The 21,608-nt window shown below is 48.6% G+C and overlaps 8 protein-coding genes across 8 annotated transcripts; 5 read left to right on the top strand and 3 right to left on the bottom strand.

The window, feature by feature from the left end:
* Positions 1-34: 34 nt before the first annotated feature.
* Positions 35-4,054, top strand: LY89DRAFT_660043 (uncharacterized protein). Its single transcript, XM_018212538.1, has 13 exons — positions 35-1,418; positions 1,490-1,629; positions 1,684-1,861; positions 1,908-2,067; positions 2,118-2,294; positions 2,343-2,406; positions 2,460-2,578; positions 2,626-2,661; positions 2,711-2,882; positions 2,938-2,955; positions 3,013-3,079; positions 3,125-3,384; positions 3,441-4,054. Exons 1-13 carry the CDS (start codon positions 168-170, stop codon positions 3,946-3,948), a joined length of 3,150 nt encoding a protein of 1,049 aa, XP_018062133.1. The 5' UTR covers positions 35-167; the 3' UTR covers positions 3,949-4,054.
* On the bottom strand, positions 3,891-5,531 carry LY89DRAFT_691491 (peptidase S66, LD-carboxypeptidase A). The gene is made up of 2 exons (XM_018216337.1): positions 4,082-5,531; positions 3,891-4,014 (listed from the first exon to the last, which is right to left on the bottom strand). The coding sequence occupies exon 1, from the start codon at positions 5,180-5,182 to the stop codon at positions 4,100-4,102; it is 1,083 nt and encodes a 360-aa protein (XP_018062132.1). The 5' UTR covers positions 5,183-5,531; the 3' UTR covers positions 3,891-4,014; positions 4,082-4,099.
* Positions 5,532-6,428: 897 nt separating this feature from the next.
* On the bottom strand, positions 6,429-7,097 carry LY89DRAFT_600901 (uncharacterized protein; the record flags this gene model as incomplete). Its single annotated transcript, XM_018210170.1, has 2 exons — positions 6,429-6,560; positions 6,627-7,097. Coding segments are annotated over 2 exons (603 nt in total), but the record flags the coding sequence as incomplete, so codon positions are not given.
* A 548-nt stretch (positions 7,098-7,645) lies between these two features.
* LY89DRAFT_677557 (uncharacterized protein) lies at positions 7,646-8,250 on the top strand (the record flags this gene model as incomplete). Its single annotated transcript, XM_018213685.1, has 2 exons — positions 7,646-7,872; positions 8,019-8,250. 2 exons carry the CDS (start codon positions 7,646-7,648, stop codon positions 8,248-8,250), a joined length of 459 nt encoding a protein of 152 aa, XP_018062130.1.
* Positions 8,251-8,538: 288 nt separating this feature from the next.
* Positions 8,539-10,857, bottom strand: LY89DRAFT_691490 (alpha-glucosidase). The gene has a single exon (XM_018216336.1). It carries the CDS (start codon positions 10,388-10,390, stop codon positions 8,666-8,668), a length of 1,725 nt encoding a protein of 574 aa, XP_018062129.1. The 5' UTR covers positions 10,391-10,857; the 3' UTR covers positions 8,539-8,665.
* Positions 10,858-10,988: 131 nt separating this feature from the next.
* LY89DRAFT_352507 (uncharacterized protein) lies at positions 10,989-12,454 on the top strand. The gene has a single exon (XM_018206934.1). It carries the CDS (start codon positions 11,233-11,235, stop codon positions 12,367-12,369), a length of 1,137 nt encoding a protein of 378 aa, XP_018062128.1. The 5' UTR covers positions 10,989-11,232; the 3' UTR covers positions 12,370-12,454.
* Positions 12,455-13,460: 1,006 nt separating this feature from the next.
* Positions 13,461-15,691, top strand: LY89DRAFT_711931 (putative MFS maltose permease; the record flags this gene model as incomplete). The annotated part of the gene is made up of 3 exons (XM_018217941.1): positions 13,461-14,486; positions 14,538-15,501; positions 15,651-15,691. The coding sequence occupies exons 1-3, from the start codon at positions 13,791-13,793 to the stop codon at positions 15,689-15,691; spliced, it is 1,701 nt and encodes a 566-aa protein (XP_018062127.1). The 5' UTR covers positions 13,461-13,790.
* A 1,736-nt stretch (positions 15,692-17,427) lies between these two features.
* Positions 17,428-20,620, top strand: LY89DRAFT_742543 (uncharacterized protein; the record flags this gene model as incomplete). Its single annotated transcript, XM_018220837.1, has 3 exons — positions 17,428-18,800; positions 18,860-19,030; positions 19,171-20,620. 3 exons carry the CDS (start codon positions 17,428-17,430, stop codon positions 20,618-20,620), a joined length of 2,994 nt encoding a protein of 997 aa, XP_018062126.1.
* Positions 20,621-21,608: the final 988 nt, after the last annotated feature.

Below are 21,608 nucleotides of genomic sequence, written 5' to 3'. Positions count from 1 at the left end.
CTGTCACGTTTCCCAATTATGCAGCCACATCCCACGAAGAGGCCCTAGCGTGGGCACGACAGTTCCGTGGGAATACGAATGTCGTGCATTAAATCTATTTCAATTCCCAAACAAACTTTCAATGGTTTTGTATTGCAATAGAATACTGCAAAATTTCTCTACCAGCCATGTCTCCAGACCAGCCGGTCAGGAACGATGCCACATCGCACCTCAGCGCCGCTTCCATCGTTGGTGGGCCAGAGATGACCGCTCCAACACCAGCTAAGAGTAACAGCCAGGACAACAACATGATTTCGAACGCCAATACCAATCATTCAGTGCCAGATGTCAAGGAGGACGAGCTGAAGGTTGTCGATGGAGAGAATACGGCCGGTAATGGCGTGGCCGGTGCTTCCGAAGCATCAAGTACTACAACCAAGGCTGTAGATACCGTCACCGAGGTATTTGCTGAGGCCTCAACCAACGACCAAGATAATCTGCACCGATCCATCCAGAACGCCTACCGATCCCAGAACTTCTACGGACAATCAAAGAACCTATTCAACCAAGAAAAAGACGACGAAAAGCTCGACATTCGAGCAAAGCAAGCAGTACTGCACCTGACCTGGACTGATATAAGAATTAAAGAGATGGAGAAGGAGATTAAACTGTTGCGCCGAGACGTCGACGGACTTCCAGCAGACTTCGAAGTCAAGAAGACATCGAAGCAACCAGTGTACGAACATAAGCTGAGACGTTCCAACCTGTCGGGATTCAGACTCAATGACGAATCCAAGAACATTCCAGACAAACAACGACCGGCTGTGGAGGTTCTGATCTCCGATCATAACGCACCAAGAGTGTCGGAATCTACGGCTGAGAGTTCGGAGAACTCACCCACGAATACTGTGGACCCCAAGATCGACGCTTCGAACAGACCAGCAACAGAGGGCAGCATCGTTTCAATCCCAGAGAGACTGCGAATTAGATCCCGCGCATTGCTATCCCTTCTTGGGCGTATCTCTGGAGAAGAACTATTGTCGGTCGGATACACCAGGAACGTTGAAAACCCGGCACCAGTCATTTTCTTACGACCATTCAAGCTCTTCGTAACATACGACGAAAAAATTAGAGCTGAAGTTCCTGCCTTGGAACTGAAGATTGAAAAAGAGGCCCAGCAAGCAGCCAATGTGCCAGAAGTTCCTGGAGTAAAGAAGGAACTTCCTGACTTCGACAACAAGGATCTTCTTGCAGACTTGAAGTTATTGATCGAGTTTCTGGATGTAGATCTCAAACCGACGTTTGAGCTGAGGAGGAAAATCAAAGAAGGCACCGCTACCCATATTGAGTTCCAGGATTTGTGGCACCTGTTCAATCCTGGCGACCTTATCATAGATCCTGCTGGAGATTCCGAGGCGTTTCGAGTCATTAGCTATACTGTAGGTATTCAAAGTTCCTCCTGGTCATCTTCAGCTTTGATGTTCCTACTCATGCTAAAACCTGTGATCAGGGAGGCCGTGAAATCCTGATTGACAAAATCGACCCGGTCAAGAAACCTACGCCACTGGAAGGGTTCATGGTAGATTGCTACAACCTCAACTATAATGGCTCAGTGTATGGGCCGAAGCTATACACCCATTCCATCCGACGGTAAACGATGACTCCGTTTCTCAATCCGACTTGCACAGCTAAATACAAAACTAGATTCCGCGGTCTTCAACCTATCACATCCTTACCCATCTACCCGATGAAATTCGACCCCTCATTCACCACTCTGAAGCAGACCTTAATCGAACAAGGAACTCAATACCTTGAGTTGACGAAGGCTCCATATGCGCACAAGACGTTGGTTGGTCAGACGCTGGATGAGCCTGTTGAGGAGGTAAGATATCTTGGATCGTACAAGATGATTGGACTAAAACAAGTAGATTGATGCTCAAGTCATAGTCGACATGACACTGGCAATCAACAAGAATGCGGAGTGGAACCCCGATCTGAAGATCAGCGAGGGTGATCTCACCGAACCCGACAAGCGCGAAACAGTTATCCCTATATTCTGCCATCACCATCCGAAGTATAGTGAAGGCTGTACGTTTTCCCACTCTGTTCAATGCACTTCCATCAGCTCATGAGAGTAGGTTGCGGAAGTGATGTTACTTACAAAGATCAAGACTGGGATGAATCGAGGTTCAGCACTTACTTTAGGGATCACAGGCAATCGTTGGCGCACCGAAAAGCTCACGAGATCGAGGGAGATGATATCATGTTGCTTCCCTTCTGGGCGTATGGGTTCGTCTTGAGAAGTAGACGGTGGAGTAAGCAAGCACATTTCCATCCCATGAATACTGATTGATTCCGAACAGTCACTCTCAGGATTAATGCGCTGTCCGAAGTCAAGTACGAGAGTACATTTGATGATCTTGTCTTGTAAGTTTCGCGCTCCATAATGGTTCACTGTAACATTGCCTAATTGATTTCAGACCAGAACTACACAAAGATACAGTCAAAGCCTTGGTACAAGATCATGCAAGGTCCTCAGCTCAGAACTCCGCTGCAACATCAAAAGTTGGCGCCGCCATGGACTTGGTGCGAGGGAAAGGTTGGTCGATATCTCCGGGGCAATAGCAATATCTGACATCTTTCTAGGGAAGGGTCTGATCATTCTTCTGCACGGGGAACCAGGTATGATTACATGCAGATATTCGCGCAGGCAATACTGAGTTTGAAATAGGTGTTGGTAAAACCTCAACAGCAGAATGCGTCGCAGACCTCACGGAACGACCCCTCTTCCCTGTCACTTGCGGAGATATCGGTGAGACTGCCGGGGAAGTTCAAGAGAATTTGGACTACAACTTTCAATTGGCTCACAAGTGGGGATGTGTGCTTCTTTTGGATGAAGCAGAGTGAGTAGAACATCGAATCAGCATGCTTAAGTTCCTATCACTAACTAAAGTGTAGTGTATTCTTGGCGAAACGGTGAGCTAGACTTCACGACTTAGGAGAGAATTCTGATATTAATGAGCGTGATTCTAGTGGAAAGTCAGACATGAGACGCAATGCAGTGGTCAGTGTGTTTCTGCGTACCTTGGAGTACTACAGCGTAAGTTCACATTCCCTCCCATATTGCAAGTGTCTAAGAGATCAGGGCATCCTATTCTTGACAACAAATCGAGTAGGGAGCATCGATCCCGCTTTCAAGTCCAGGATTCATATGAGCTTATTTTATCCTCACCTAAGCCTCGATGCCACCGCGAAACTATACGAGGTATTTATTAAGAGGACAGTCGACGAACAGAAGAAGTCGCAGATGGTGGAATTCAAGATCAAGCAGAAAGAGATCCTGAGATTCGCAAAGTCGCATTTCAAACGACTAGAAAAGAGCGGTCTCAGTACTTGGAATGGACGGTATGTTCACTTGTATCCAGTCAACCTTAATCTATGCTAACAGATTGGCTACATAGACAAATCCGCAACGCATTCCAAACAGCTATTGCGCTGGCCGAATACGAAGCGCGTCAGCCAGGAGCAGAGCTCCCATTCCTAGGCAAATCACAATTCGAAATCATTGCCGAAGCATCCGAAGAATTCGACAGATACCTGAAGCATACACTTGGAGACACAGATGCCGATATCGCCAGGAAAGAAAATATGAGGTCGGATTACTTTGGGGCTCAACATGTTGGGAAACCGCCAAGCGTAGCGAGATCAGGTCTTCGGCCTTCAAGACGCAATGGTAGAGATCCTGAGAGTGATTTCGAGGTTGCTTCTGAGACCGAGGAGGAGGATGAGGATGAAGATGAGGATGAGGAGGATGGAGAAGACGCCCTTGAGAATCACAGGCCAGGTAAAGCGGCTGCGCCGGGGCCTTCGAAAACTACGACGACGGTGGTTACGAAGGAGGATTTTGGGGAGGACGATATGGAGGCATTCAAACAGTTCATGCAGTTTAAGAAGATGTCGAAAAAGTAGAGCTGTAGTGGACTTCTCCTTCGGAGGTATAACATGATTAGATGGTGTATAATTCTCTGCAGAAGGCTAGACCTCAGAAAATTCAGCTCCATACTTCTTAATAACGATCATGGACCCTAATAGCAAAACTCACATTTCATGAAAATTGAATTTAGCTCACAGACGGTTCCAATACTTCCCACACATCCTCCTCAGACGACAACCTCGTCATCGCATTCAGCGGAACCGTAAGCATCGGATCCGTATGCCCGACATCAACTCCAAACAGAATCGGAAAGTTCCTCTCCGTCCCATCTTCCTTGACCCCAGAACAGATCCCCAACACCACCTTTTCATAACCTTTCAATTCCTCCCCTTGATACCCTGTCGGTCTCCCAACCACCAGCCCAGAAATCTCATCCAACACCCCAACATTCACCAAATCCGCCATCAAACTCCTACTCTGCTCCAACGGCAACGGTCCATCCGGTCTCTCACCCTCCGGATTCTCAAGCAACAAAATCTTACCCTGGAACGAAGGCCAATACCTCGTCCCCGCCAACTGAAGAAGAGAAGGTAAACAACCCCCCGTCATCCTACCCTCGCATTCGCCTTTTCTCAACCATTTCCACCCATCATTCCTCTCCAGTTTCCTCGCTTTCAGCTCCTTATCCTCATTCCCCCAATCCCCAAACTCATCCGTCCACACCTCGCTCCTCGGCATCCTACCCACCGGCTTCCCAACATCTTCTGTCCGCGGGGAGAGGACATGCAAAAAATGCTCAACAGTAAACCCCAACGGCTCCGGAATCTCCGCAAACTGCGTGATAGCAGCAGGTCCATAAAAAGTCCTCAATCCCGCCTGAGCAAAGATCCCAAGATGCAAAAGCGTGATGTCCGAATACCCGACGAAGATCTTCGGGTTCGTGCGGATGAGATCCCAATCTATGAAGGGGAGGAGCTCGTTGGAGGAGAGGCCGCCGATGGTGCTGATTATGGCGCGGATTGAGGGGTCGGTGAATGCGGAGTGCAGTTCTTGGACTCGGTGGTGGATTTGTTGGTGGTGGGAACAGGGGGTGGGAAGGGAGGTGTAGATGGATTTTATTTTGAAGCCTAGGACTTCGAGGGCAGTGGTTGCGCGGGAGATGCGGAGGGGGAAGATGTCGTTGAGACGGGAGGAGGGGGAGAGGAGGGCTATTGTATCGCCTGGTTTTAAAGCTGCCGGTATGATCTCGGTGTTGTCGTGAGTTGACATTTTATGGGTGTCTTGTGAATTTCTCTGATTGGTAGCCTGGATATCGCTCCTCAAGTCCAATGAATTGATTGTTGTAAGATTAGATGAGGTTAAGATGAGATTCTGTCGTCTATTATCAAAGAATGATAACTCAATGTCGAATCTCAAAAAGATATTATCTTTTTATGAGGCGATGAGACAAGTGGATGCCTCGTCGGTTGTGGATGCAAAGATGACAGCTGAGATAAGGTTGTAGCACCTTCCCATCATGACTCACTGGCTGAAGTCTATCGACGATTTCGGCCTGAGACTTTTCAGCCGGAGAGATATGCGCCTCTCCTCTGTCTTGTAACGCAAAGCTGGATCAATATACATTCAACAATACACGACTTCAATTGAATTGTTGGATCGAGGATGTAAATCCTTCAAACGCGGGGTAAAAGTGGGGGTGGCGGTGGCTGAATCAAGCGAGAGTGGGTCAAAGTCCCCTTTTCAATACTGTAGTAGGAAGCGAGTTTTGGTTATGCTCGAGCACGTTCTTATTGCTCCGAAGAAGGAGAAAACATTGAGTTATCTGCAAGCTGTTGACGGTGCGAGCTTCGAAAGGTGTGAAGCGGTGAATAACGTTAGTTCGTCTGTCAAAGAGGAAATAACTAAACGAGTCTAGCGGACTCCCTTTGGTAGACATTGAGCTTGGTGACGGGACTCGAGGTGTCTAATCCTTGATGTCTCCTGCGGCTTAAAGGGGTCTAAAATCACTGCTTGCAATAGTTGACTAATCTTCACTTTTGTAATCGAAAATTTCCTCTTCATCCAATAATAGATAAGATCTGCCATATTTGGTTGATGAATTAGGCAAACAAGAGTTTACACGAGCAACAGAGCTTCAACGGGATCTTCACATTGACATCGCTCCTTCACTCAGTTGAGCTCTTACGTTGCTTGATGATTCGTTCTCATATACAATGATGTGCACATCGGGACCTGACAAAGATGATAGACCTGTCGGATCTCAATAATCTCACCGTTCTTAGAGACCAAGGCAAGCCAGAATCATTCTTTATAACACAACCCTACCTGACAAGATATTTACGTTTCTTTCCATCTCCTGCCATCGGCCATCCATTACTCACCCGACTATCTTTCAAATAGCAGTAACATTAATCGTCCCCAAACCCTGACTCAAAATCCCAGTCCACCCCGCAGCCATCGCCTCCTTACCATCAGTAAAAAACGTCGACGCACTCACATGCCCCCTCAACAACCACTACGCCCAATGCACCGCCGCATCCCCAATCATCCCCCCATCCGGCGCCGTAAATTGATGAACGTGTCCCTTCCCATCATTCCCCAACCACGCTGGTGTCGACTTTGGCAAATCACTATAATCACGTTCACCCTACCCAACACATCACATCAACACCTCTTATCATTCCAACAATCGAAAAAGCGAGAGGGACCTTACATTCGCATAAGCAATATCCGAACTGCCCCCCAGAAAATAAAAAATCGGCTTATCAATCTTACCTGCCACCGCCAAACTATCCGCAGCAGCAAACTCCCCACTACTAAAGATGCCCACGGTACTAAACCGCGTATCGTTCGCCACAACATACGCCTCCAGCCCGCCGCAACTCCAGCCGCTGACCACCATGCGGGTTTTAGCATACCTCCCTGGTGTGCCGGCGACTTTGTAGACGAAGTCCACGGCGGCGGTGAGGGATGCGGCTGTGGTTTGCGTGCGGGTGGTGGGGCCGTTGTTGGCGATTACCATGAAGCCGTGTGAGGCGAGGCCTTCGTGGAAGGGGGCGATGGATGTCCCGGTGTCGGAACAGCCGCCGACGCCCCAGAGGATGACGGGGAGTTTGAGGGTGGAGGGGACGGTTGCGGGCATGAAGATTGTTTGCTCGGGGAGGGCGGTGTCTGTGGAGTAGGTCTAGGGGATTGTTAGGTTGGGTACTGGGAGTAGGAGGAGGGATGAGACGTACGGCTGGGTAGGGACCTGATCCTCCGGGCTTGATGGTGTATGGAGTTAGCTTTGCGAATCGGAACGTCGAGGTATGAGCGTATGTACCGCTTAGCGAGATTCGATGGCATAGGCTTGCGACCTAGCAAAGAGCCGGATTGCTGCCACAAGTGCGGTGCTATACATCATCTTGACGGTTTGATATAATGAATACTGAAGCTTAATCGAGTTCTATGACAATTGATCTTGTTGAACAGAAAACGTAGAGAAACACGACATATTTATATAAGCGAAGAAAAGGGAGGTAAATGCTACTTTACTTCGCTATCCCGAGACTATGTTCTCGGGAAGGAGTTCGGCAGTGATCTGAGATCTAGCTTGTGGGGTATGATGTGGATAAAGTTGAAGTGAGATAAAGTTTGTGGAGTGTAATCTGGATAAAGTAGCATAAGTATGTCATCATCTTGGCAAGGATATGCGTATCAAATCATACTCTCTCGTTGCTCAGCAGCAACGAAATGGATTTGAGTCTTGACTCGGATATCCATGGATACAACAGGCCATGTCCACATCGTGCTCCTCATATGAGAGATCTTGTCCACTACCGGATTAAAACAGAAACTCGCCAGCGAATGCGACTGGACGACCAATACCAGCCGGAAGAAATAACCGATTTCAGCAAAAGTATGATCTACCAGTTCGCAACTAGTGCTTTGGCAATAACTTTAATTGAGCCACCTAGTTGGTGGGCTCGACCTCACTGTGTCCACCTAAACATTGTTTGATATTCTTCCTTGGTAGATAGTCCACCTCTGTTGGCTACCATCCACCCAACTTCATCACATGCTTTAGTAAGTAAAGTGAGGTAAAATACAATAAAACGTTGCGTAGCTGCGACATGTCTCCTCTTAGTAACCCAACCCACCTTCACACTTGCACGGCCACTTCCCTCCTCAGGAGAAAGGATGTCCCTGTATATCGTGACGAGATTGTCAAGCAAACGGCTGAGCTGCACATATATCCGATTAGCGGCGGTAGAATGACGGCAATGATACGGGCAGAAAAGAGTGTTATTGATCAGTTTGAAAAATCGAAGTACAGGAGCAGGATTGGGGATATTTGAGGGTGGGGATAGCTGGCACTAAAAGCACCCTAACTTAAGACTGAAACAGCGCGTAAAAGTGGATACAATGGAATTCCAAGTGACAACACGCGTATGAGTCGTATCTCTAAAGAATTAAAGAAGATTTTTTGTGGGGGATTGACTAGTCCGAAGTGAAGGAAAGACGCTGTAATAAAATGGGGCGAGTTTGTCAAGATAACAAGAGACGAAGATCTATCGTAGAAGAGGTTGTGATCTCCAGCAATGCTAAACCTCACTAGAGAGAACTCAAACACGCAATTTCATCACGAAAACAAAAGACAAGAACATGAAACCAGGCATACAATTAAAATCGTTGCTCTATCCCGCACTTTCAGCAATCAGAAGTCATAAAAAGCAACGCGGAACTACCACCAGTCCATAATCCACCACCTCCTCAATTCACCGTATAAATCCTCCCCTCATAAGCCCCCAACCTCTCCGTCCCATCCACCCCTTCCGCACTACTAACCAATAACTCCCACTTCCCGCCCAACTCCTTCGGCCTTTCGAACCCGCTCTCCCTCCCCGTGAAATTCAACACCACAACCACCCTACTCTCCCCCTTCGTCTTGGAAAAGACGAACGTATCCCGATTCTCGACATCATAGCCCTCGAACGCGCCATGGATGAAGACATCCCTATACTCCTTCCTCATTTTAATCATCTTGCGCCAGAAATTAAGCACGGAGTTTGGATCCTCGGTTTGGTTCGCGACGTTGATCTCCTTGTATGAATCATTAGTCCGCATCCACGCCCCGTCCTTCTTGCCCGTGAATCCCGCGTACGGAGAAGCGTCCCACTGCATCGGCAAGCGGGCGTGATCTCGTCCGAGGATCTGGATCGATTTCATGACGTGCGCTAACGCTTTTTCGTCGCCTCCGCGAGCTTTGACGGAGTTATAGTAATTGATGCTCTCGATATCCTTGTAGTCCTCGATCGGCCAGTCCTTGGGCGCGTTGATCATGCCGATTTCCTGGCCTTGGTAGACGAACAGTGTGCCAGTCATGGCGCACATCATGATTGCGAGCATTTTCGAGGAGCGTTCGCGGAACTCGGGAGCATCGGATGCGAATCTCGAGACGGAGCGTCCTTGGTCGTGGTTCTCGCAGAAGGCGGTCGTCCAGCCGTCGCTGCCCTCGATGAATTTTTGCCATTTGGAAACTACTTGTTTCAGTTCGGGAAGTTGGTAGCCCTCATATTCGTACTTGTGCGTCTTGCCAATTCCGAGATCAACGATGTCGAATTGGAAGACCATGTCCAGTTGCTTGTCTCCAGATCCAACGTACCGAAGAACGTGTGCGGGGTCTGGCGTGTGTGGGAGTTCGCCGACGGTCATGGTGTCGTATTTGGAGAGTACTTGGGTATTCATTTCGCGGAGGAATTCGTGCATTCGAGGACCATTGCAGAATAGACCTGGAGCAGGTTGTTCGAAAACACCAGCATCGATGATAGGAGCATCTGGTAAGGATGTGCCTTTCGAATACATATTCACGGTATCCACTCTGAACCCATCTACACCTTTCTTGAGCCAGAACTCCATCGCAGAATCGTAGATTGCTTTTCGGGCCTCGGGATTCTCCCAATTGAGATCTGGCTGTTGTTTTGCGAAGAGGTGAAGGTAGTATTCTTGCGTATGTTCATCCCATTCCCACGTACTGCCACTGAAGAACGATCTCCAATTATTCGGAGGCATTCTCTTCCCATCTTTGTCGTACTTTGCAGGTCTCCAAATGTACCAATCTCTCTTCAGGTTATCTTTCGAGCTTCGTGATTCTTCGAACCATTTGTGTTCGTCCGAAGTGTGGTTTATGACGAGATCGAGGATCAGTCGCATACCGCGGGAATGGCAGGCTTCGATCAGTTCTTCCATATCTGCCACTGTCCCGTAAGGAGCGTAGACGGCCTCGTAGTTCGAGATATCGTATCCCATGTCGTGCTGAGGAGAATCGTACATTGGGGATACCCAGACGATATCGATGCCTAGATCTTTGATGTAGTCGATTTTGGAGATGATGCCGGGAATGTCTCCTAGGCCGTCGTTGTTGGAGTCTTTGAAGCTGGCGGGGTAGATTTGATAGACAACGCCATCTTTCCACCAAACTCGTTTTGTGACTGTCATTTTGCTGTTGTGGGTTGAAGAAGTGTTCGAAGTGGTATTTTAGATGGTGAATCGTGAAGGAAGTGGTAGGGAAGAGAGAGAGAGGGGGAGAGAAAATGTGGGGGACAGAAAGGGAAGCAAGAGACTTTTGACTACAGACGGAAAGAACTTCGCGTCTCTGATACGAAAGAAACTGCGAGCACACCGACTCTTGCCAATTAACTGACTCAAATTCCTGCCAGCTGACAACTCGCGATAGCAATGCAGCTTCAGAAAATCCAACAATGGTAAGATCGTCGATGTACTCACGACTTGGAGGGGAATTGGTACCTACCATCTGAGAGCTCACCCCGCTATCTGCGGGACTGGACTGTGGCTACTCCATATTATTGATTGCGGAGACGAATTAGCTTGCGTGAAATATGGGCGCCGGTGGGAAGATATAGTGCATGTGCGGGTTGTGGGTGAAAATCCAGAACGAAGATTTGTGTTTGTGAAGTGTCGTTGAAATGCTCGCGGAATCTTTCGGTCAAACCCTTTTCCGCGGGCTAGTGGCACGTGACAGCCCGTACCAAAGCCACATTGAACGCTTCCCGCCTCTTTTACTCCTTGAGAACGGCCTACAAGCTTCAACTAAGGGTGAAACCATGAATATGGGCATAAAATTCATCCCATTGGATACCCATTTCCTGGTCTCTGAGCGAAGCAATCTAGAAGTGGGAAATGGGGGATGCGCCTAAGCTTCACGCAAACTTGCGCTTCAAGCAAACGCGGGATTCACCCAGACCACAACATGAAAGACAACTAAGAATTCGGGACACATACACCAAGCATTGTCAAATCTATCGAAAGCTTGGACCACAATGGGCTCCCTCGATACTTCACTTACGGAAACAGCCCCGGAGCTGCAACTCTCGCATCCAAGCCCGGGCGAATGTCAAACTATCTGGAACATAATATCTGAGGAATGGAGAGATGCACTGTCACTCGATGAATTCATGGAGGAGTCCGCTTACCTCCTCACGGTACCACTTGCAAAAGATGGTGGGATGACAATGTGGGTGCTTGTTGAGAAAGATTCAGTTCCAGATCAAAGAGCTATCTTGGCTACTTGTGAAAGCTTTAGGGAGCGGGCCTTGGTCAGTACACCAGAAGGGAAGATCGAAGATGTCGTTGTGCATGGTATCGCGAGCGTGTTCTGCGATCCTAAGTACAGAGGGAAGGGTTATCCGAAGCGCATGCTCAGCCAGCTCGCGCAGGTTCTTCGAACTTGGCAACTTGGAGCGGGCGAGAAGTGTGTTGGCAGTGTGCTCTACTCTGACATCGGGAAGAAGTACTATGCAAGTATTGGATGGAAAGCTGCGCCCAACAACACGCACATTGAGTTCCCTGCTCATCTGCATCTAAAGTTAGATGGGGTAAAGATGCTGGAAGGGAAAGATCTCGCTCAGTTGTGCAAAGAAGATGAGGAAATGGCCAGAAAGGATTTGGCGAAACTATCAACGACGGGACGGCAGCGGATGATGATCATTCCAGATCACGATCATATGCTCTGGCATCACTGCAAGGTGAAATTTGCAACTGAAAGGTTGTTCGGAGGGGTTCCCCGCTTCAAAGGTGCCATCGTGGGCGAACCAGACTCGAGGATTTGGGCAATCTGGACTCATCGTTTTTATGATGATCCACAGCCCGTTCCATCCGGAAATGTACTACATATCTTGCGTTTAGTGATCGAAGATCCGGGGCGGGATAGCGAAGTGCTGCAAGCACAGCTTCAGCTGATCTTTCAGAGCGCCCAGGCTGAAGCGGCTTCATGGAACCTGGATGAGGTCGATCTATGGGATCCTCATCCGCGTGTGCAACGACTAGTGAGAAGGATGGATATCGAACACGCAATGTTTGAGCGGGAAGAAGAAGGAATTGCGAGTCTGTATTGGTACGATGAAGAGGAAAAGGGAAGGCCGGATTGGATCGCAAATGAGAGGTATGCTTGGTGTTGATCAGTCGGGTTGAGGTAGGAAAGGCATGGAGCGAGGTGCTTTTCCCCCTCTTCACTGGTAACAGGAGTGTACCTTTAGTGGGAAAGAGCTCACGGGTATTCTCACGTGACCTTGAACTTTCCCCAGGCGCCCCAGAGCGCGGACAATCCCCAGCCAGCCAGCCCCAGAATTAAGCACGACAGAAAGTCGGTACCGCTGAGGCTCTTGAGCGAGAATATGCAGCCAAAAGCCACACCCACTCGTTCACATTTCCTATCATCTCGTGAGGTTCTAATTCCATTTTCACTTTCGGCTCATCAGTAGCGAAAGAAACAGCGAGCAAAACGGCGATTATATCAACGAATGATATTTCACCCGAGCATAAAGGCGATAATTCTCCTAGTCTCGAGAAATTGAGCCGATGATAGTTCACGGGAGTGGCGCTTCGCTTTTTGCATGGATCGGGTTTTGCTAGAGTACTCTGCACGCACCTCTGATCAGTCGCATGCCGTACAACCGCATGATGTGGGAAACTTCGCTTTCCCCAGATCTTCACTACGAACTGCTTCATTCAGCATGGGATTTCTGGGATGGAGGGAATATAACGGGGATTATGGTCTCTTGGGAGCTTCTAGCCCGGTTCTTCGTGCCTTCCAGTGAAGGGGTAAGGTCTTTGGCGGGGTAATTGGATTTCGCCTTCTCGCAATTGCTCTGAGTTTACAGTACAACTGCAGTCTACACAAGCCTCTGTCTCATTCTCTTAAGACTATTGTCTCTCCGCTATGCATGCATGTATTTCTTGTTTCTGAGGCCAATACCAAGATTAAACCATCATTGCGTGTTCATCACGAGGGCCCGTCGTCGTCGAAATAGTGCCGAGCCGTCGCATGCCTGACGCCAAACCAGTCGGGTCGAGAACCCAGCAAAAAGCACTTCTCACTTAGCCCGATCTAGACATCAACCCCCTCAACTCCATTACCCCAGTAGCTGAGATGGTGGGACTCCACAAGATGCATTTCCCCAACACCGTCCTTTTCCTCCTCTCCTCTTCTCCTCCTTTTCCCAGTTCTCGCTCACATCTCACCAATCCCGTCCCTGCTTCACTCGGCACTCTTCACATCAATTGACCACTGAGAACGCTCTTCCCATTCCAGCCCAAGCTAGACGGGACCAGCTTATCGGGGTGGCGCTACCACCCCGGACTCTGACCTCGTCGCTGAAATACAAGTCGGCCCAGAAAGTCTTAGCTCACTCTTGTATTTCACCTATTGGTCAATCGACCGCGCAACTCAACCTCCTCCATCTTTTTGTATACTCAGCTCCATCTTCAACTATAAGATATAAGGATACTCCCGGGCCCAGCATGTTCTGACATCCAGACATCATCTCATCTCTTCATCATCCTCAACACATCCTCAACACTCACTTCAGATATCGCCATCATGCGTCGACACTCTGAAATCCAAGAGGTCGCAGGAGACGACACTCTCCATCCCGAAGATACTGTTGTCCGAAGGGCTTCAGTTGCAGTCGAAAACTTCGCCGACCTCTCTGCCGAAGCCAAAGATGCCACCTCAAAGGAACACAATATGGGTATCTTGCAAGCCCTGAAACTCTATCCTAAGGCAGTCGGATGGTCCATCCTGCTCTCTACCGCTATTGTCATGGAAGGTTACGACGTCGTCTTGATCGCTTCTTTCTACGCTCTCCCAACCTTCAACAAGAAATATGGTGTTCTGGGAGCCGATGGCACATACACCGTTCCCGCACCATGGAAATCAGGTCTCTCGAACGGTGCTCTCTGCGGTGAGATCTTGGGTCTCTTCATCAACGGTATTGTTTCTGAGAAGTATGGCTACAAGAAGACTATGATGACTTCTTTGGCCATGATGGTTGCATTCATCTTCATCCCGTTCTTCTCCCAAAACATTCAAACACTTCTCGTGGGCGAGATCCTCTGCGGTATCCCGTGGGGTGTCTTCCAAACTCTCACAACTGCCTACGCTTCCGAAGTCTGCCCTGTCGCTCTTCGAGCCTACCTCTGCACATACGTCAATCTCTGCTGGGTTATTGGACAATTCATTGCTTCTGGTGTTCTTCGTGGTGTCTTGAGCCGTACTGATGAATGGGGATACCGAGTAAGTGGCGAAATCTGAACCTATTAACGCAAACACTAATTAAATCCTCAGATTCCCTTCGCAATTCAATGGCTCTGGCCTCTTCCTCTCCTAGCCGGTATCCTCTTTGCTCCCGAATCCCCATGGTGGCTCGTCCGAAAAGGCCGCATGGAAGATGCCAAGAAATCTCTCCTCCGCCTCACAACCCGCAACGACCCAACCTTCAACGCCGACGAGACCATCGCCATGATGTCCCACACCAACGAACTCGAGAAGCAAATTTCATCGGGCACCTCGTACCTCGACTGCTTCAAAGGCATCGACCTCCGCCGCACCGAAATCGTCTGCATGGTCTGGCTCATCCAGAACCTCTGCGGCAGCACCTTCATGGGCTACTCCACCTACTTCTACGAACAAGCCGGCCTCCCCACCGTCGACGCCTTCGACCTCTCCATGGCCCAATACGCCCTCGGCATGATCGGCACCATCGGCTCCTGGTTCCTGATGTCCCGCGCCGGCCGCCGCTCCCTCTACCTCTACGGCTCCTGCGCCCTGTGCACCCTCCTCCTGATCATCGGCCTCACGGCCATCGCGCCTGCCTCCAACATCGGCTCTCGTTGGGCCATCGGCTCCATGCTCCTGCTCTTCACCTTCATCTACGACTTCACCGTCGGCCCCGTCTGCTACGCGCTCGTCGCCGAAGTCTCCTCCACGCGCCTCAAGGCCAAAACCATCGTCCTGGCCCGCAACCTGTATAACATCGGCGGCATCATCGTCAACATCATCACCAACTACCAACTAACCTCCAAACCCAGCGGCTGGGGCTGGGGCGCCAAATCGGCCTTCTTCTGGGCGGGCTCCTGTTTCTTGTGTATCGTGTGGATTTACTTTAGGTTGCCGGAGCCGAAGGGACGCACGTATGGTGAGATGGATGTCCTGTTCGAGAGGAAGGTGTCAGCGCGGAAGTTTAGGGATGCGAAGATTGATATCTTTAGGGGGGATCATTTGGCGCCTGTGGCGGAGGGGGATTCGGAGAGTGAGAAGGGGGGTGTGGCGATGGTGGAGAAGGTTGGGAGTGGGTTGTCTTGAATGAATAGGAAGAGGGAGATTTGAGGATTAGGAGGAGACTTGTATATATGGGTTTTGATGCGGTCCGTTGTGTATATTTCCTTGGACCGGGATTAGAAAGCGGGAGAAAGGGTCTTGTGGTCGCGACTTACGATTAGATGCTAGATGCACTTGTGCTTGAGAATGATATCCATTTATATTTCAGAGTTTCAATCTTCGTCCCGCGATCCGAGAATCTATATAGAAGAGAGTCCAACTCGTTCTTACAACATTCCGTCCTTTGGAAGTCAAGGTTATTGGTCAGACTTTACTTACTTATGTGATGTCAAAAGCTCTGGAACAATATGATCACCCACAACATCCTTTGAAACTCCAACTTACCGTTCCGACTTGACAAACTTACAATGTCTCACAAATTCTGAAACAATAGGATGTTATATTCTAAATTCTACGGCACTCCTGTTTATCATTTATCTCCACCACCCTTTATGTCCCAAGTTCCCCCGTACCCCGAGCGCTTAACCGTCCAATCGCCAAGATAAATTGGTCTTTATTCCATTTTTGAATGTCTTTACTTTCGTCGAATGTGGATTGTTCGGGAAAGGGCCTCGGTGCAGAAGCATGTGGTGCACTGTGGATCTTCCTCTATCACTTGAAACGACCTGGCGCAAGCAACAATGTACTTTGAAGAGGACGCTGGTCGCCAGGTTGAAGCGTATCGTGTTGTGGGAATGATTAAGGAGCTAAAAAGAAATAATGTCGCCGGCTATCCAAGACATCGATCCTTCTGAAAATTATTTATCAGTCTTTTAATCTTTCATACACAGATCCGAGGCATGATGTTTATAGGTCTTTTGGGCTGGCAATCAAGTCTCCGATATCTTTTCCTATGTCAGGATGTGTATCTTGCGACTACTAACTTCTGCATGCGAAATTACAAGTCTGTAGAGGTGCTTTACGAACTTCGACGCCCCAACGTACTTTCGGGGGATGCCTTTGTGGGTCCCAGATTGGACAGTCACATCAGCGTTTAGAGAGCGCTGTGCTCTCAAATTCTGGGAAGGCTACTCTGCAGCGGGCAACAAGTCATCAGCATCAAGTGTTTATGTGTGGAATGACAAGCCGACGCGTGCTGTAAGCCTATCAGTTGACAGCACACCGATGGCATGATTGCCGTAGTGAGCCTGGCCTTGCTCTAGGCTGTCGCGAGAAACGCCGGTACACGCTCTTGAACTTAGGTAATTAGGCAAGATAAGATTGTCTGTACTGGATTCTATTTTTGGCTCGGAATCTTTCCATCTTCATTAAGTAGATGGATGGAGAGACGAAATCAAAATAGATATATTATGTTTGACCGTTTGCACGACAAGCTACCGATTCCATCAACTCCAGCCTTATCATGATGTTGCTCAAATGAAGAAATAATTCCTATGTGCCAACTGCATATTCAATCTGCCTATAACAATGCCAGTAAGATTTCCTGCATATGCACAGCGCGAAATGTTGTGCTGTCTGACACACATGCCCGATCTCACTTCATCAGCCCTCGAAAACGCCTGGGTGGCAGTAATGTCAACATGCATGACAGGGCGACCAGTCGTATCAGGTAGGCAGATTGAGCGGGAAGTTTTGGCGGGCGCACAACTGCGTTGACCCTCACATTTATTCCTCGTCGATCAGCCACTACGTTCCAGCCTCTCCCGCACCAACAAGTCGGGCAACATTCGAAGTGCAACCACGCAGCATTGCGCCACTCCCATCAAACTTTCCTTGTGTTTCTCTTGTCCTTTTTGAAGTTGTCATACTTTCTTGCCGACGCCGAGCATACGACGGCTCTAAGTTTCTGTGATAATTTGAAGCTTTGATCTTCGCTGTATTATCGTAGTATTTCGAAATGGACGGACTTTCTGTTGCTGCCAGCGTTGCCGGTATAGTGCAATTGGCAGACACTATCTTCACACGCCTTCAGCGATACGCGAAAGCCGTGAAGCACGCCAGCAAGGACATTCGGAATCTGTCAGATCAAATCCGCGAGCTTTCCATGCTACTTCACCATCTCAAGCTTATCGTCAATGGGCTTGAGGAGGAAGAAGAGGAAGAGAGGGAGGAGGCAGGCCTATCGCGCGACGAGAGTTCGTCGAACTTGGCAGACTTTCGACTGCATCATGTCAGCTCGTGCTATACCACCCTCAGAGGCATTGAGGACAAACTCGACAAATATCTCCCAAAAGGACAGGAACATCGAAGGTTTAAGCAAGCGCTGCGAGACCTGAAATGGCCATTCTCCGCCTCGGATATCAAGGAACTGCTCGCCGAGGTCGAAGCCCACAAACGGAACATACATCTCGCTCTGTCCGGAGAGACCCTAGCCGTAGTCTTCAAAACGTTGTCGCGACAAGATGACCTGGCGGCTGGCATTGAGGAAATCAAGGCAAATCAGAATGAGAGATGGGCAATGCAGGTCCGAATCCACCTCGACAAAAAGAAGGAAGACGTCCTCGCCTTTTTCTGTAAGGTCGACCCTAGTTCTAATCACAGGATGAGCTTGAAACTCAGACACCCTATGACTGGTCTCTGGGTTACAGAAGGGTTGAAATTTCAGGCGTGGCTGGTTACTCGAAATTCAAAACTATGGCTGTCGGGAATTCCAGGAGCTGGGAAAACCGTGATAGCCGCTTGCGTTATCGAAGAAGCAATGAAGAGAAGCAGCCAGGATCACGCAGTTGCCTACTTTTACTGCGACTACAAAGACGAAGAGAAACAAAAACCTGTCGAAATCCTGGGATCATTGGCAAATCAGTTAGCCAAGCTGAATGAGGAGGCATATTCTAAGCTGGAGCAACTCTATCATGGCTGCCACACAAACAAATCCTCCGGAGCATGCGCGCCCAAGCCTGAGGAGTTGTTGAGCACCATAAACGAGATGGCATCTTGCTTCGATGAGGTCTCTGTCCTGGTTGATGGACTCGATGAGTGTGGCAGAACACATACACCTCAGATTGTCCAACTACTTGCCGGGCTTGCATCTGGCAGAAGCAGCAACACTCGAACTCTCTTCCTAAGTAGAGACGAGCCTGAAATTAGTGCGATTTTGAAAGAGGAATATACCCACTTAAGAATCGAAGCTCACAGCGAAGATTTGAGGCTGTATGTGACAGCTGAGATAGAAACTCGGCAGCATAAGACAGGCAGAGAGCAATTACGGATCAGAAGTGCTGGTCTCAAAGACGAGATTACCAAAACATTAATTGAGCGAGCGGGTGGAATGTGAGTCTTGTTCCCCCCAACAGAAATGACAAAGCTTTGCTAACCATTGTCACGAATAGGTTTCGCTGGGTTTCTTGTCAATTAGATTACCTTTGCAGCTTACGGACAGATGCTTTGAAAAACAAGGCCCTCAAATCGCTACCACCTGGGTTGGAAGAGACGTACGAACGCATTCTCCAGCAAGTAAATCAAGAGGATATAACCATCCAAAGAATGGTCCAGAGAACATTGTAAGCAACATTATTTCAAAGAGAGACTCCTTCATGGCTCTGGAGTGCGCTGCTTGTTATGTACTCCAGCTGTGCTCCGGATCCAATTTCAATAATTACTCTTAAAAAAACATAGCTAATTCCAAAACTCTGATAAATAGACAATGGACTGTGAGCTCGTTAGCAAGAATATCGAAGACTGCGCTCTCTCATGCGATTTCTATTGAAGACAACGACAGAATTATCGATCTTGACTCGGTTTACGAAGAGGAAGATATTCTGATGTACTGCAGCAGTCTAATACGCCGATCAGCAGATGGCGAATACTTTGAAATGGCCCATTTTACAGTCAAAGAGTATCTATCCAAGCTTCCCATTGAAGGCGCCGACTGTTCAGATTACTCGCAAGCACAGCAGTTTGTCTTCCCGCAACTTGCAATCACTTGTCTAAACTATCTCCTCCTTGACAGTTTTAATGGGAGCATTATCGAAGATCTCGAGACTTGGAAAGATCAATCCAACAAATACCCCTTCCGTGAACACGCTGTCGAGTATTGGACTAAATACGCACAGGAACACATGCAAAATGATCGTGTTTCAGAACTTTCTCAACACCTATTTGGTGCTTCGCGAGGTGGATGCTTCTTATCATGGGCTCGCGATTATTTTTATCATGATGTCCTCACACTGACTGTCGAGGGGTCCATGGCAGTTTTGTTCGATAAATTCACGCGCGACTTCTGTGCTGGTGGCTTGAAACCGCTTCATATGGCAGCAGCTTTGGGATTACCATCGATTTGTAGTTGGCTTCTTGAGTCGAACTGTGGCGTTACTGAGAGGTGTTATTTGGGAGCACCTCTTCACTGTACCATCCTGGGGAGAATTTGGCTTGTGAGGTCGCAAGTCTTCGATAACTGGTTTAACTACAGAGCAGTATTTGATCATGACGACGCTGAAGATACGGAGGGCCGCAATCAAGTGCTTGAGATGCTTCTAGCCAAAGGCGCCGATTGCAAAGCTTTGTATCAAGATGGATTCGGCGTGGAATTTTCGTGCAGTTATCTGGCTTTCTTTTTTCAGAGTACGGCCAACGCCAACTATCCTTTACTCAAGCTTCTTGCTGAGGGGTCAGAATTGGATGAGAAGGTGATGGCATACATCGAACGACACTCGGACCGGATTTTGGACGAAAGAGATTTCGTTGAAGCTCTTATCTGCAAACTAAAAGAAATGGACCTGGCTCAAGCTTTTAGATTACAAGCTGCGCTAAAGTTGGATACCTCCGGTTCTCGTGCTATCGCCAAGTACATATCGAAGAGTTCAGTACCCACCAGCACTTCTGGCCAGATTGATCTCTTTCTCTCCGCAATCCGATTCGACCAGACTGAAAGAATGGAAGAACTGATTCGGAATGAAAGGCTCGACATCATACTCCAAGACCCAAACTCAATTGCGGAATTTCTGCATGCCGCAGCGAAACGGAAAGCCATCGGCGCGCTACGATTGTTGTTGTCACTGGGTGCCGATATTAATTCAGTCGACCAGGATGGCTGGACAGCACTACATTTCGTGGCACTTGACATGGACAAGAACGAAAGGCACGAACAATGAATTACCGTACTTCTCGATTACGGAGCAAATGTCAATGCCAGGACTCGAAATGGTAACACGGTATGGCATGTCGCTGCGAATAGCAATAATGGGGCTGCCATCACGGCTCTATTACAAAGGTGTGGGAACAACACTGAGGGGCTGGCTATTACAAACGATGAGGGCTCAACCCCGCTGTTTGTTGCTGCTCAACTTCAATGTGCTCTCTCATGCGAGATACTTCTTGCCCACGAGTCTTATGTGCCGCAACCATTTCCCTCCGATCTTACCCTCGTCCATTACGCTGTCGAGATGGGTTCCATTGCGATTTTGCAAATGGCTGACACAAAGGGTTTTAAGCTCACCGACAAGACTGCGGATGGCCGAACGGCTCTTCACTTCATCTCGAGCGAAACTACACCTGATATTGTACGGTTGCTCCTAAGATCAGGAAACGAACCCGCAACACCAGCAAACAACGGCGAGACCCCCTTGCACTTATTGGCGTGTTTGCAGCCAGTCAACGATTATGAAAATCTAGAAGAGATCTTTGATCTTCTCAAAACAGAGCATTCTATGAACTCGATGACCAACGACGGCTTTACCCCACTGCACTACGCTCTTGACCCACCCAAACATCTCATGAGAACTCAGTTTGCCTATGGCTTCACGAGAATGGTGAAAATACTGATTTCACGAGGTGCAGATGTCCACAAACAGCTACCTGACAACTCCATCAAGGGAGAAACTTGCCTCAGCAGACTGCTTAAACGCTATATGGATATCGAAGTGGAGAATAGTGCCAAGCTAAGCACGCCAAGTTATACAGTTACGGAGGAGGAGCACGAAATGGTGGAAGTCGCCAAGGTTATTATTGCCGCTACTACGAATTTGGAGACACTAATAGAGCCAATCAACGGTCACGAGGGCAACGGTTGTGATACACAATACAGCCCTTTGTGTTGGTTCATTAGACGCGAAATGGAAGAGCTGGCCAATCTACTCCTAG

Source organism: Mollisia scopiformis (genome assembly GCF_001500285.1).
Source record: "Mollisia scopiformis unplaced genomic scaffold LY89scaffold_35, whole genome shotgun sequence".
NCBI classification, from domain to species: Eukaryota; Fungi; Ascomycota; class Leotiomycetes; order Helotiales; family Mollisiaceae; genus Mollisia; species Mollisia scopiformis.
The sequence above is the reverse complement of the archived record's forward strand: the minus strand, read 5'-3'. Positions and strand labels throughout refer to the sequence as shown.

What these genes read in the sequence shown, in the direction of transcription:
- LY89DRAFT_691491 (XM_018216337.1), bottom strand. Translation starts at nt 5,182, where the DNA reads ATGTCAACTCACGACAACACCGAGATCATACCGGCAGCTTTAAAACCA.
- LY89DRAFT_691490 (XM_018216336.1), bottom strand. Translation starts at nt 10,390, where the DNA reads ATGACAGTCACAAAACGAGTTTGGTGGAAAGATGGCGTTGTCTATCAA.
- LY89DRAFT_660043 (XM_018212538.1), top strand. Translation starts at nt 168, where the DNA reads ATGTCTCCAGACCAGCCGGTCAGGAACGATGCCACATCGCACCTCAGC. An exon ending in TGGATGAGCCTGTTGAGGAG is followed by an intron (nt 1,862 to 1,907) that starts GTAAGATATCTT and finishes TAAAACAAGTAG; the next exon opens with ATTGATGCTCAAGTCATAGT. An exon ending in GTACCTTGGAGTACTACAGC is followed by an intron (nt 3,080 to 3,124) that starts GTAAGTTCACAT and finishes CTAAGAGATCAG; the next exon opens with GGCATCCTATTCTTGACAAC.
- LY89DRAFT_352507 (XM_018206934.1), top strand. Translation starts at nt 11,233, where the DNA reads ATGGGCTCCCTCGATACTTCACTTACGGAAACAGCCCCGGAGCTGCAA.